This window comes from Miscanthus floridulus, chromosome 19 (genome assembly GCF_019320115.1).
Source record: "Miscanthus floridulus cultivar M001 chromosome 19, ASM1932011v1, whole genome shotgun sequence".
NCBI classification, from domain to species: domain Eukaryota; kingdom Viridiplantae; phylum Streptophyta; class Magnoliopsida; order Poales; family Poaceae; genus Miscanthus; species Miscanthus floridulus.
The window spans coordinates 88737235-88751567 of NC_089598.1; the positions used below are offsets into that span (position 1 = coordinate 88737235).

A 14333-nucleotide genomic window follows, 5' to 3' on the forward strand; every position below is an offset into this window, starting at 1 on the left:
CCCACCCTTGTTCGAATATTCAGAGGGGTTACTGGAATCGATAGACAACTAGCCTGTTCGCTTTTCGGTTTCAGCCAGCCCAAACCAGCCAGCCAACAGTATTTTTCTCTCACAATAAACCAGCACCAACCAGCCCAGAAACCAACAGGGTGTGGCAGCCATACTGTGAAACCAGTACTGTAAAAGACTCCAGTTCTCCACCTCTACAAAAACATTGCTAACTGTAACGGCAGCTTTGATACTCGATTTACACTTGCACATGACTACATGAGTAACAAGGGCACATGGCCCTTATTCAACAGACTGGTGGTGAAAGGAAAATGGAACAGCGACGTAATGCTGCCCAGTTATTATGAACCATCAGTACAGCTCTAATTGTAACACCCCAAATGTTAAATTCGCCACACAGCAGCAGTACGAATCATGACCTGGCTGCACACTGTGAAGGTTAAGATTTGCAGTATCAGCATCAAAACTGTGGATCTATTTATTATTAGTAACAAAGGCTATAAATATTTGATCAAAAGAATAACAACAAAATGTTACAAGCCTATTTCGTTACAAATGCCTTATGCTATCCGCAGCCCAGTAACTTTATCTGTGATTCTACTGTCATCCTATCTTCAATGCCCTCAACGACCTAGTTACAACAATTGGATGCAAGAATCACCTGCTTTACTGTACATGTGAAGCTACATGACCTCAAATAATAAATCATTAACGCTTCTCAGGAAAAAATGCAACAACCAAGCTTTTGGTTGTGGCTCATAGGAAATAATAGTCTCCCTGATCCAGATCCAATGCTTCAATGATCTTTAAACAGTTTTGCTGGGAAACGGCAGTCAACATGCCGTCTCCTAGGGCCATGTGACTACTGTCTTCAGGAGCAAGGTTAATCACCACATCCATTTCCGAGTAGAAGGTTTCAGCACATCTTTTCCATGGTGCAGTAACACAGAAGCATTTAATATGTCTCACCTTGGAAGGCTTGTCCATCCCAATGCTGATCATGTGGTTGGTCTGGTCATTGTTGAAAACCCCCGGCCTCCCATGGGAGCCATGCCATGAAGATCCATATCAGGCTCCTCATCTGCAGTTCCAACAAAAAGTGGATAAAATTAACTTCGATAAAAGTAATAACATAATACCGACTAAAAAACAAGCCCAAAAAACCCCACTCCAGGTTAGTCCTCAATTGGTAGGCCTACATGCTTCTACAATTTCATGGGAAAAAGGTCCTACCCCTCATGTCAGCAACTAATGATATAAAATGGCATGCATATAATGGAGTGCTCTACTGGTTTTGCTCAAGTGATATACACATGGGAAAGAATCCTTACAACACACACCCACAAATAATACCGTTCTCATGTGATAAATATATATAGTTTGATATAATAGTAACCATTTATTTGAAGTTTAAGCCCAGTCCGGGAAATAATATTTAAAGATTAGCTTAGCATGAGTAGCTTATTACCATTTGTATCTTCACCAGCTTCAGCGCCAGCAATCCCAATGCAAGCAAACAAAGAAGAATCGTCAACTTTCAGATGCTCATATGCAAGATACAGATCCTCAATCGTGGCACTTTCATATAACGTCGTCAATTCCTTGATGCATGATACATCCTGCATTTGTTTGGAGCACATGAATGATATTGAGACAATAAATTTTAAAAAGAAAAATTCAGGTATTAAAGCTAATAATTAAGGATAATAAAGGTCCCGGGTTCGAGTCGCGGTCTCCTCGCATTGCACAGGCGAGGGTAAGGCTTGCCACTAACACCCTTCCCCAGACCCCGCACAGAGCGGGAGCTCTCTGCACTGGGTACGCCCTTTATGCAGAAGATCTCCATCCACTATATAATATAAAGTTAGAAACCACAAGAGCAACCACCTGATTTAAACAATCTGAATGGGAAGCCGACAGGTGCCAAAAATTCCAACAAAAAAGGTTACCAACTACCTAACATCATCCACATGATAGGCTTGCAACTGCGCCAGGTCAGTTGGCCTACAATATTGCTTCTGTTTTCATTCTGCTAGTTGCAGGGAAAACATTAGCATGAATCTAAAATATGCAGTCCAAGGGGATCCCAAAAAGGCCCTAGAATTTTTATCTGCATGCATCCAAATTAAGCAGTCTGTAATATTGTTTTTCGGCCAGTAGATAGCTTTAGATTCATTTTCTTTCTCAGTGAGAGTTACTATTAGTTTCCCAGTTGAAAAAACTTCTATTTGTGTATTACCTGTGGCTGTAAACTCCTTTATATCTCAAACATGAGCTCTCCTGCACATTTTTGATAAATAATTTTGTGATTTCTTTTATAGAGGATTATGTTTGGTCATAGCATGCCCCAGAGATGGTATCAGGTCCGCAGGATTCCAAAGTTACATGCAGAAACTATTCAAAATTACCAGCAATTTAGCAAAATTAGCTAGAACATGAGTTCACAGATCACAAATTTTCTATCATGATTCATGAGTTCACAACATGGTTAAAAAAAGTGCCAGCACAAGAAAAGCTTAGTCCTTAGTTCTTGAAAATATGAGATGATAAACAATAAATGAATTTCACCTTTCTTGGTACAGACGAAGACTGTAGATGGGCTAGCAAACCAAGCCAGTAGGCATTTGTCTTCATCTCAGCCTCATGTTTCATCAACAGCGTCCTCTTTGCCTGAAAATTATGAATTTCAGATGGTATAGATGCATTCTAAGTTCAGTACACTATACAGCTAAAATGGTGTATCTTAATCTATGAGATGCATGATTTAATTTTTAAGATGTGTATTCAACCAAAAAGGTATTAAATGAAATTACACAAAAAATTAATGTGGCCATATGTAATATTATTATACTGACAACACAGATCCATAAGCACACCAATCCTACATGTACTGGTTCTGTGATATGAACTACAGAATGAAAAGGGCAAGCAAAGTTCGACTAACCCGGTCGAGCTCCCTTTCCACAATTCGGCTACTATGTAATCCTCTCAGAACACCTTTGCAAGCATCAACAGCTTTATGGACCTGGAATTAAAGATGGTTAGATTTATTGCTCAAAAAAAAAAAAGAAAGGCAGATGTAGGAAGCACACTGAATACTTGAATTCAGTAGGGACCAAAAACACAAAATACCTTGCTCGGAGTTGAAGTCACCGCGATCACATACCAACCAAGATCCAATTTGTCAAAAAGGTTTAATTCCAAAGAAACATCATATGTTAATCCCATGGAATCTCGAACTGTAGTAAATAACCTGGCAATAAAACAGTGCAGCACATTATGTTAGGACTGCCAGCTAAATACCCAACAAAACTATCCATCACCATGCACACTATCTATAATGTGATTTTCTAGTCAAGAATGGTGTGACTGGCATATTAACTGGTATGTACGCATTCAATTTATATGAGCAAATTAAGGTTTAGTAAGTACCAAACCACAGCTTGATATACTAATATGCTCATCTATCCAAGGTACATAGATTATGGCCTTTGTCATGTTTGAAGAAGCTCTGTATTAATCTACAGAAGAATCGTATAGAAATATTTTTACCTAGAATTGATAATTTCAGCAAGCAGACTCAAAGTGATGCCAAAGAAAAGAGGGTGGCTGCGAACATCGATGCGTCTCTTCCCTGTTAGATCCAAGTTTACTTGCTCAGATATTTCTGCTGAAATAGCACGAAAAATATCAACCAACATACAAAGAAACATTAGTGCAAGTTGCTAACATAAGTAGGAAGTTCCTCAAAGAGTACTGTAAGATATTTGGAATCAACTACGTGACAAATTACAAGCCTAGCACATATCAAACTGGAATTACCATCAGCATCAGATCTCTGAATAACATTAAATAGGTCATTTCCTTCAGTAGCGAATCCCCAACGGTTAGGAGCAGGGCCTGCAATATACGCACAGGCTCTCTCATCTGTGTCCTTTATGTATACCTGGTGAAGAAGCAGCACAATCAACAAACATGTCTTCAAAGCACGAGCATCATAAATGGAAGACAACAAAATGATTCAAGAGTTATGGTTCAAAAAATAAACTTGAAGAAAATCAAAATCCTTAAGCATGTATTTTTTTTCCCATGCCTCATCAACACTTCAATTAATGAGTACTGTAACGATGATTTAGTCACATTAATGCCTCAACTAACATCAGTATTGTAATGACAATGTAATGATCTCTTATATTATTGTAGCAAAAGAAAACAGTGGAACTAGAAATACTTATGCTAAATTGAAAAATTGATAATGGATGCCACACGGGACTTCATACTTGCTGGAAATGAACATCTGATGGAAACGGTCGGAAGGAAATCTTTTCAATACGCTCCTCTGTGTTTGGAGAACTTGCAGCCCTCACAGTCCCAAGATAATCAAGAACACAAGATTCTACTTCTTCCTCAGTGAAATCACCAACAATGCTGACCTGAAAACAAAATGATACAAAATCAAATAAACATGGAAAAATTATTAATTAAACATATGTTGGAGCAAGTAAAGGTCAACGAGAACACTTGAAGAGAAAAGAGAAGAAATGCAAGAAGGGAAAAGCCATTCACAAACCTCCATATTGCCACCCACAAACTGGTTCATGACAGCATCTTTAACTGACTGAAGAGTCAATTTCTGCAACGAATGTGGTGAAGGCTCTACAAACCTTTCATCATGGTTTAGCATGGCTAACATAAGCTTATGAGCTGTAGAACGTTCCAAACTTTTGGGGATAGAGCGATAGTAAGACAGATATAACTGAGTTGCTCTGTCGAATGCATCTTCTAGCCACACATTATGCTGTAATACAAAAGGGGAAATCTTATAAATGTTAGACCTCCTTTATTTAGAGAAAACTAGTTCTCCACCATGTGGCAGGTGAGTATTATGTATAGTAAAATAAAAAGCATACCTCGAGGACCATATGAAGGAGTTGGAAAGCAGCACGCATGCCGTTGTCTCTTAAAGCAAATCTAAATTCCATAAATATGAATTCCTCGTTTGATTCCAGTGAGCAGTTGATAAGATTATTCACACAGAAAAGTTCAACCTGAAATCAATATCCATGAACTTCTATGAAGTATGAAAACAGCCAACCAATAATAAGTACTATTGAACAAATATTAGCATTCAAATTCAGAAGATGAAAGGTAACCAAAATGTCTCTTTCTTTGTGTCTGGAGGGGGTTCTTGTGTTTGTATAGAGATATAACAAATGTAAGGATGAAGTACAGACTACAGTATCATGATAGAAGTTAGATCCCATAAGTAGAGTATACCTGTTCCCTAGAAAAGTTACCAACACAGCCACCTTCACTCAGGGTACGAACACCAACAATGACAGATCCCTTTGATTCAGAATCTTCTGTTGCTCTCCCTCCGCCTACTATGAGCCGCATCACACCAACCCTTGCTTCATTTTGTGTGATCTGTGATATCATAGACCAACTTTTTAGAAAGGCTGTAAGGGACATGATAACAGGCTGAACTACATGCAAATAGGAACATGAATGTGAAAAGGATTCTCCTATCCACTGAATAACAGGAGGCAAACGATTGAGGAATTACCTTGTAGTTGACGGAAATTCCATTAGAAAGACGGCGTTGTGCTATACCAGTTTCACTGTCAAACACTTTCACCACATTCTCCTCTTTGGTTAAAGGAACAAATGACGGTTTGTGTTGCAATTTCAGTTCATCGAGCTCTGATTGGGTGATCAATTCCTTTGGCACCTCAAGCTGCAATAGGGAAAAAGTAGTCAATCAGCAGCCCAGAACCCCAGAAAACCATATGTTGCTTGGAAGTATCCTGTTTTTAGTTCACAGAGGTTCCAAAAGAAACTCCAAACCAAGAGAAATGGAAACTAACCAACATACCTCAGGCTCTGGGTAAATAGGTTCCTCAAGACCTGACTTGATGGCCTCTGTGATTTCTTCTGGATATATCTCAAATTCAGTTTCACCTACGCCATCAACATGCACCATTCTGGGGACACATGCCACAATAGCAGCAGGAAGGGGTGCATTGGGTTTTCCAAAATCCGAAATGAATTCCAGTACTTCCGCGCCAACAGTGTTGACCTATGTATGGCAAACACATATTATAGTATCATAAATAGTTCCTTTGCAGAGGTAATTGGAGTGATGCCATCATACCTACAGCAGTTTGTACATACAAATAAAGAATGAGAGTACCTCTTCAAGGGTGACAGTTTCAGCAACTCCAAGCAAACTTTCATGTCCCTGCAATTGATCCATGACAGTGTGGCCAAGTGCATCACTCTCCATGATGAAGTCCAAGTTGTCGACTGAGGGAACACTGTCAATCATCATAGCCAACTGCTCACTATCTTTTATTAAGGCGTCCATGTAACGGGTCATTTCTCCCATTGTAACACCAAATTCTTTCAGTCTTCGCACCTGAAATAGCACAAAGAAATGTTGCTAAAAAGGACAAAACACTTATTTTTATTGCATATAAAATTGAATGTAAAACCAATTCAACTTTAGTGCCATAATGATAGAACTAGATGGTGGTCATTACCCCATTACCAAGTAATATCCATACATCAATTGAAGTTCCTTGCATACAGAATATTACTTGAGGAAAGCAAAGCATGGTTTAGGAGTAGATTTGACCTGGTTCAAACATGGTTTAGCTGTTCTTGGGTCCAACTCAGGTTTGGGCTAGGTTTGGCACCAGTTGCTCGTGTGCCAAGTTCTTAAGGGAGGTTTGGGATGGGTTGAACCCCAGAATGGGATTGTATCATGCTGCAGTATTAGGCTAATTCACGATTGGGCTTGCATTATATCCAGCATTAGGCTGAAATAGTGAGCTTCAAGCTGGACATAGGTTCAAGGACTGGCAGGAGTCGGGTATGGCTCATGCTGGCATAATCTTGGTTAAAATCGTCCATTTTCGTTCTTTGTTATCTGTTCGCTTTCAAAAGTCGTAGTTCCTAAATCGATTTACTTGTGCAGAAAGAAACAGGAACTATACATATGCACTAATCAGACAAAATGGTAAAAGTTTCCAAGACTGTCATCATATGATCAGAATAAATAGGTTTATTCTAGTACCAAACTAGATCAAAGCTTATATAACTAAAGCATTTTTGCAATCAAAGACTATATACATTTCATTCAAGACCTAAAATACAATGAGCTATAACAAGATTTGGAAAACAAACCTCGTGAACAGCAACTTTGATTGCACTTCTCCAATTTTGGGGTTCAGCAGTTACTGTAAGAGTAGTGACCGTGCACCCTTCCCTTCCAGAGTCACTGTGGTCCAGCTCAACTGACGTAAAAGGAGGGTTTGAGCTCTGTATAGAGTCCAAACAGGAAACAATTCATTCAGTTGTAACAAAACAAAAAAAAAACTCAGATGCAACTGGCAACAATCAAGACTTATGAATAATCACAAACCTTGTATCTTGTATTGATTCGAAAATGTAGGGCAGACAAAAATATCCTTTTCATGAGTACACTACGAAGGTCCTTGTAGGTCTGAACTTTGCTGACAGGTATCTGTCCAAATGAAAAACAATATTAGGAATATGCAATCATTGCATTCCTAAGAAAGTGTCCTATTCGAATATTATAAACATGAACATTTTCAGCAAGCGCCGTTGTTTACATGAGGGATGATACAGCTAATGAAGGTGCAAAAGGCATCAAAACTTGCAGGCATTAGTCCAAAGGCTGATTGGTTTGTTAATCCAAAAAAGTAACAGGAACTACTAACGAAACATATGGTGTTACAATTTAACCACAAAAGCATCACTTAAGACTAGAAGAAACAAAACTTGAGCATACCTTACAGAACATGTTGATAGAGAAACTCTGAATCAACTCGTGCTGAAAAATTGCTGGGGGTTTGGCATCCTGAGAAACACCAGGAAGGGACCACTTATGCTCTACAGGTGGTCTAACTGCTTGTCTTTCCCTTTTTACAGGCTTTATTTTATCTGTGGCAGGTGATTTTTCACCAGATAGGTTTGCAGCAAAGCCACCTGGGAGCTTTGGTGCAAAAAGGCTTGCCATAGCACCAAATGGACTAGAGCTCGGTACAAGGTTTCCTTCATTTTCTGAAAGAGTGTGTTCAAATACAGCCTGCATTGTAACAAGTCAAACCATCAACCTGCTATGTGATCCTAGAGGCTGCCAAAATTATCAAAAACACTTCAGCGTATTTTCTCATTACCTCTATTTCCCGCACAGCTCTAGGAATATCATCAATTTCCCCCACCAGATATAAAGTGGTATTAGCAGGATAGTACCAACGCTCGTGAAATCTGCGGATCTTATCAGGGTCCCATTTATGTATTTGCTCTTCAAGTCCAATAGGAAATCTGTTGCTCAGTTTGTTTTCTGAGTGCAGATGTTGCAACAACTGCAGCAAACAAATTATAATTAGCATACCAATATGGTGCGCTCATACATTAATCGATTTAGCACGAGTTTTCAGGAGCAATAATGATATAGCCCTTCTCAAATGAAGTCCCATATGGGTATAGGTCGGTGTGAACAGTTCACTTGCCTGGCAATCAACGCGATACTCTATTGTGTTCATCATCTGGAGCTCAGAAAGAATTGCTCTTCTCTCCTTCTCAACACGAGATGAAGAAAACTTTGGATGAAAAGCTATCTGGAAAAATAGATTGGCAGACTTGTCATATTCTGTGTAACCGTGTTACAATAGAAAGAATTTGTTACAAAGATTTCCAAACACTCTGGCAACATTGACCTAAAAATTCAGGTATTCATTGGACATGCAGAATTTCAAATATTCATAAAATGACCAAAATTGACATTTTCCAGATGATCGCTCCAAAAAGGAATGCTATTTAGTAACACTTTACCTCATTCAATGCATCCAACACAGAAGGGAGTAAGTCTTCACCATATTCCTGCAAATAGAGGACAAGCTAAAATGTAAACATTAAATAAATACCACAAGGAAACACATCTAACTAGGATCATAACTTCTAAAAATTATAACTTCACAGTCAACAAATACATTATTCAGTCCATTTATGCGTGATTTTTGTCCAAGGACACTAACAAGAAAACAAAATTGGGCTCCAACAAATACAAATTATCATAAGATTATTTCCAATTTAAAAATGGACAGTGATAAGTTCCACAAAGAACTGAATAAAAGATAGAAAAATAAAGACCTTTGTTTTAGTTGGAGAGTGGATATGAAACACAGTATGGTGGAAGTCTGTATATGCATTAGACCTCGCACCGGTCCCCAAAAGCTTTTCACGTTTTTTACTGCCAAGAAACGCGACATGTTCAATCATATGTGCAATTCCCTGCTCGTCCTCCTCCTCATCAATTGATCCAACGTGAACTTCCATGTGAGCCTCAAACCTGCAAAATAGCTAGTTGAAACCATAATACACATATTCTCCACATATATCAAAGCAATGTTTGGTTGTTTCACAGTTAGCATGAAATGGGCATCAGGATAATATTTGTTGCTTGATTTATTTACTATTACACAATTCTGATGTTCAACAAATCAAATAAACACTTCACATTAGTTCAGAATTTCAGATGTTCAAGACTCCACCCATAGTTGTCAACTTTCAAGTATCTCCAAAATTCAAATTAAAAAATACAGAAAACCATCAAAGTTCCAACCATTATATGAAAATTAAGGGTGGAATTGTACAAAGTAAGTCCTTTGCCATAAAAATTAATAGATACAAGCAAGAAAAAAAGTTTCCTAACCTGTTTGCTGGAACTTTATTTGGCAAAATAAGATACCGAAGGCCATTCTTCAATTGCCCACGAATTAGTTTTGGATGCTCAGGAAGCGGCGTGTTGAGAACATCTTCAAGCTCCTCCTTACTAATAGCATGATCCATGTCAGGTGTATCAAGGGAAGTGTCAGACCATGTTGGACTTGCAACATGTGGTTCATCAGGTCCAGCGGCGCGCAATATATGGCTAGGCCTGACCTGAAAATTATCAAGGAAATGATTCAGCAAAAGGCTGCCCACATCCTACGGGACCTTTAAGAGGACACAAAGTTGACATGGACAAGAGATCAGATTATACTCTGCGACGCAATGTAAACTTGCTGTTTCCTTCTTTTTTACAAAAAGACTCATCTTTCTAATAAATGATATAGGAGTAAGTGCATCAGAACAAACATATGACAGCCCCAGAAACAAAATAATGCTACCAATGCAACAAACATGATTGAGCTGCACCATCAAGATAGATGAGATATGGAAAACTATCCAGGCAAAATGGAGGTTGTTACACTGATACTCAGTACTACTGCACAGGACCTCTCACTAGGTTCAAATTTTGACGTTAATTCAACAATTAGCCTACCAGATATTAACAACTGTGATTGCTCCTGATAAAATCCAGAGATGTGGAACCTTAATTTTTTGAAGACAAGAAAAAGCACGGTGGTACTACTTAGTACTGACAAGGACAGAAAAAAAAGGTTGAATTTCCAATCCGTGCATTTATTGTTCTGAACTGATGATACGCCCGTTGCATCCCTCACACACACAGTTAGCAAGCAAGCGAAGAAAAGCTAGCCAGCCATGGAAGTAAGGTACTAAGCACTTTATTATCGCACTCAATCCATCCTGATTCCTAATCTGATAATTCACTCGAGCCGTCGATCCTCCAAAGCAATAGATGAGAACGAACCTTGAACCCGCTCAACCGGCTGCGAAACGATACTCCCGAGGCGTGCGGGAGCGCGCACGGCGCGAACCTCGCGAGCCCCGACCTGCCCCGCCTGCTCTTAGGGAAGCACGAGAGGCAACCGCCCTTCTCCTCGCCGGTGCCCCAGGCCGACGCAGCCAACGCGGACGCCGCGCCGAGCCCCTGCGCGCGTCTCCTCGACCTGCGAGGCACGCAATACGGCGACGAGGGTCAGCGGAGGGGCGACGCGAGCCCGCCAACAGGACGGATGAATGAACGCCAAAAAAATTGGAGCCGGCAGGGTCGGAAGCACCCACCTGGGGGAGACGGCGCGGCGGTGCGTGCAGCGGAGGGTGTTAGCCGCGACGGCGGAGGAGCGGGGCGGGAGGAGAACGGGCCGGCGCGGCGCGGCGGGGCGGAACGAGAGCGAGGAGCGGCGCGAGGCGGCGGCGGCGGCGAAGGGGTGGCGCGGGGCCAGGCGCGGCGGCGCGGAGGCCGCCGACGCCGCGACGGGCGGGAAGGGGGCCGAGGCCATGGAGGTGGGTGGGATGGCCTGGCCGCGGGGGAGGGAGGATAGGGGGACGTCTCCTCTTTGTTTTTTTTATATAAATAAATAAATTTATATGTAATTTTCTCTGCTTTTCTTGATGGTTTTGTACTTTTGTGAAAGGGGCAAAGGCACGGCGGCCGCGTTGCTTCGCGGAGACGAGGCGTAGCGCAAATATCGTGGGTCTCGGGCTGGCGGTGCTGCTGACTTGGACTGTGGTTGTGGCCAGGGTTTGGCTTGGGGTTTTGTGCGCGATTGGATTTGAGTTTGAGGACTCAGTGTCGGTTTAGTTACCAAAATTTTGCAAAATTTTTTAAGATTTTTTTGTCACATTGAATCTTTAGACATATGCATGAAGCATTAAATATAAATAAAAAATAAAGCTAATTACACAATTTAGATAAAATTCACGAGACGAATCTTTTAAGCCTGATTAGACACTAATTGTCAAATAACAACGAAAGTGCTACAGTACCATTTCACCAACTAAACAAGGCCTAAGCCTGACCACCAAGATATTTGAGACCTGTGTTGATTGATGAGTCGTGACCGGCCATTCTTTGAATTTTGCCATCTCTGTATAAAGTTAGGGCTTGCTCGCACCCGTCCGGACAGACGGCCGTTTCCCACGTCCACGTGGGGCTCACGTCGCCTCCAAGGTTACCAGCATCAGAAAAAAGGGAAAGGAGCAATGGATGCCGAGCTAGCGTCGAGATGAGAAGGAGACAACGAGAAAGGCAACAGAAAAGCGAAGAAGAAGATATAACACTCGATCTACTTTTAAAATATTCAAATGCAACAACTGCAACATACGTCTGAAGGCAGATGAAACACTTAAAACATTCATCTGAAACACTTGCAAAAACACATAAAAAGGCACTTGAAAACCATTGTAAAATATACGCAACATCCAGATAAAACACTTGCAGCATATACGTGAAACATATGCAATATCCAAATAAACATACTTGTAACATATGTCTAGAAAAAACACGGATGAAACATTGGGAATAGAAGCTTGCAACATACGTGTACAACTATTGCAACATGGGCAACATCTCAGCTTTTGCAATATCCGCATAAAACACTTGCAACATACCTCTGAAACATATGCTTGCAATATGCGCTTTGTCGGGATTATAACCCCGGGGTATCTCAAGGCATCGATTACATGGCGGGCTACATAGCTCACAACGCAACAATTGACAAAGGCCCAAACGACCGAGGCCCAGCAAAAGCCAAACAGGTCAGGCCAAGCGCTGAGGTCGAAGTTATCCACGCCCCCTTCCACTTGCCTTGGTCTCACCACGCTTGCAAGGCGTACGATCTCTCTCCGTCACAACCTCCGGAAGAGATAGAAAGAGGTCGCGTCTTGCCAAGCGAGTCTACCTTGACAGGGGCAAGCATGCCGCACTGACTCCGTAAGGACCAAGGTGACGGTAGTCACCTCAGCTTGGTCAGACGCCAACCCTGCGTCACGCTACACGGACAAGACAACACCGCCTCGAGGCGGTAACGACGGGTACGATGACCACTGACCGGGTATGGCCCAACCAGACAGGTATACGGTCCTACCCACTATGGAATGGAAGCCACGATAAGGGTCTCAGCGCAGAGGACGACTAGGCCGGTTGAAAAGCCCCGGCCCCGACGATCGAGGTTGTGGTCCTCAGTCCTAAGAAATGACCAGACGAACGACGACCTAGGGCAGCTATCTACTACAGGTACGACACCCCACGAACCTAGAAGCGGCAACGAAGACCATGACGGACACTGTGTTGCACAGGACAGCTGACGAACCACCGATGTGCCTACAATGCCCACCACGGTCGACACAGTAGCACCACGTCTCGCTCCACCGCAACATGGCCACAAGACCATGACGACAAACACACTCGGGCGAGCACCAAAAGATGGCGTAGCTTGCAAGCCAAGTTAGCTAGGACCTCCCTCAGGCTCTCAACCCTTCGGTCAGGGAACCTCCTCTTTGTAACAAGTTATGGCCCCGAACTCTATATAAGGGCAGCCAGGGCTCCTATCTCAGGGATCTTCACCTTTTTCATCCTCTACCATTCCTTCCATAGTAGTAGGGCTCCTAGAGCTTCTCTTTGGGTTGCCCCTCTTCTAGCATAGGTTCTACCACCTCTTTCACCATTCTTGCACCCTCATTGTAAGAACTTCAGAGCATTCAAGCGAGGAACATGCACTCAATCTTCTCTGAGACTGGACGTAAGGCTCTAACCTAAACCAGTATAAATCCTCGTATCTATTAGATGCTACCATCATCTTTCTAGAGCAGCGTGGCAATCATATAAATTTACTAGTCTAGTTTACGAAACACTGATAGTTGGCGCGCCAGGTAGGGGATAGTCGCGCACTCTTGACTATTGAGAAGGAAGCGATGGCTCCCTACACTCGCATCGGACTCGCTCTTGGCATGGCCCTCGGTGGCGCATCTGATTCGGAAGCCTTGAGTTTGCCGATATCGATGGGCTAGCTCCCATCAATGGCCTTATCCCCAGTCAAGCTCTGCGCTTTGGGGACCTAGACTTCGTAGCCGACCCCCTAGGCCAGTTGCAGTTAAGTGAAGAGAATGTAGCTCCACCGCACATCTCAACGCTTGATCATGGGTCTGTGCAAGCTGGAGGCACGGTCATCGATTCTGGTGTGCTAGCATGCAGGATCAACACATACCTCGGGGCGACCCCCGAACCAGAGCTAAGCCGACGCGTGTTTTATGTGTTGGCAAATGCTTTCGCCTAACTCTTTGGAGGCAGGCCCTTGCCGCTAGAGGCTGAATTATGGAACCCCAACACTCCACTGCCCTTCAAGATGAGGGACGTGATCGCTCTCTTCGAGCGAGAGCTGGCCAGATGTAATGGCCACACAATGACATCGGATTCCCCTGGGTTCATGAGGATGATGGAGCGAGACCCAGAGTCCCTCTATGACCTCTTACTGGCAAGCCCAGAGAACATGGACTCCGAGTCTGATTTTGAGGGAAGCTAGCCTCCAATGAGGGAATGCAACATGTTGCACCTCTTGAAGGATGGGGCAGCGCCGGTGGAGGACGCAGAGGATGATGCCTACCTGATT

The 14333-nt window shown here is 42.4% G+C and overlaps 1 protein-coding gene across 8 annotated transcripts; it reads right to left on the bottom strand.

Moving 5' to 3' along the window:
• Positions 1-461: 461 nt before the first annotated feature.
• Positions 462-11246, bottom strand: LOC136525286 (stromal processing peptidase, chloroplastic-like). 8 transcript variants are annotated; one of them, XM_066518291.1, is made up of 24 exons: positions 11008-11246; positions 10694-10892; positions 9752-9981; positions 9190-9388; positions 8872-8919; positions 8550-8657; positions 8214-8402; positions 7826-8122; positions 7436-7537; positions 7198-7332; positions 6203-6427; positions 5885-6088; positions 5576-5746; positions 5287-5436; positions 4920-5057; positions 4580-4807; positions 4290-4442; positions 3832-3955; positions 3562-3676; positions 3142-3262; positions 2954-3034; positions 2578-2679; positions 1478-1628; positions 462-1090 (listed from the first exon to the last, which is right to left on the bottom strand). In XM_066518291.1, exons 1-24 carry the CDS (start codon positions 11223-11225, stop codon positions 1008-1010), a joined length of 3771 nt encoding a protein of 1256 aa, XP_066374388.1. In that variant the 5' UTR covers positions 11226-11246; the 3' UTR covers positions 462-1007. The 8 variants fall into 8 exon arrangements, with proteins under 8 accessions (XP_066374388.1, XP_066374387.1, XP_066374389.1 ...); XM_066518290.1 differs by having other exon boundaries at positions 3562-3679; XM_066518292.1 differs by having other exon boundaries at positions 3562-3643; positions 8872-8937.
• Between the last annotated feature and the right edge of the window lie 3087 nt (positions 11247-14333).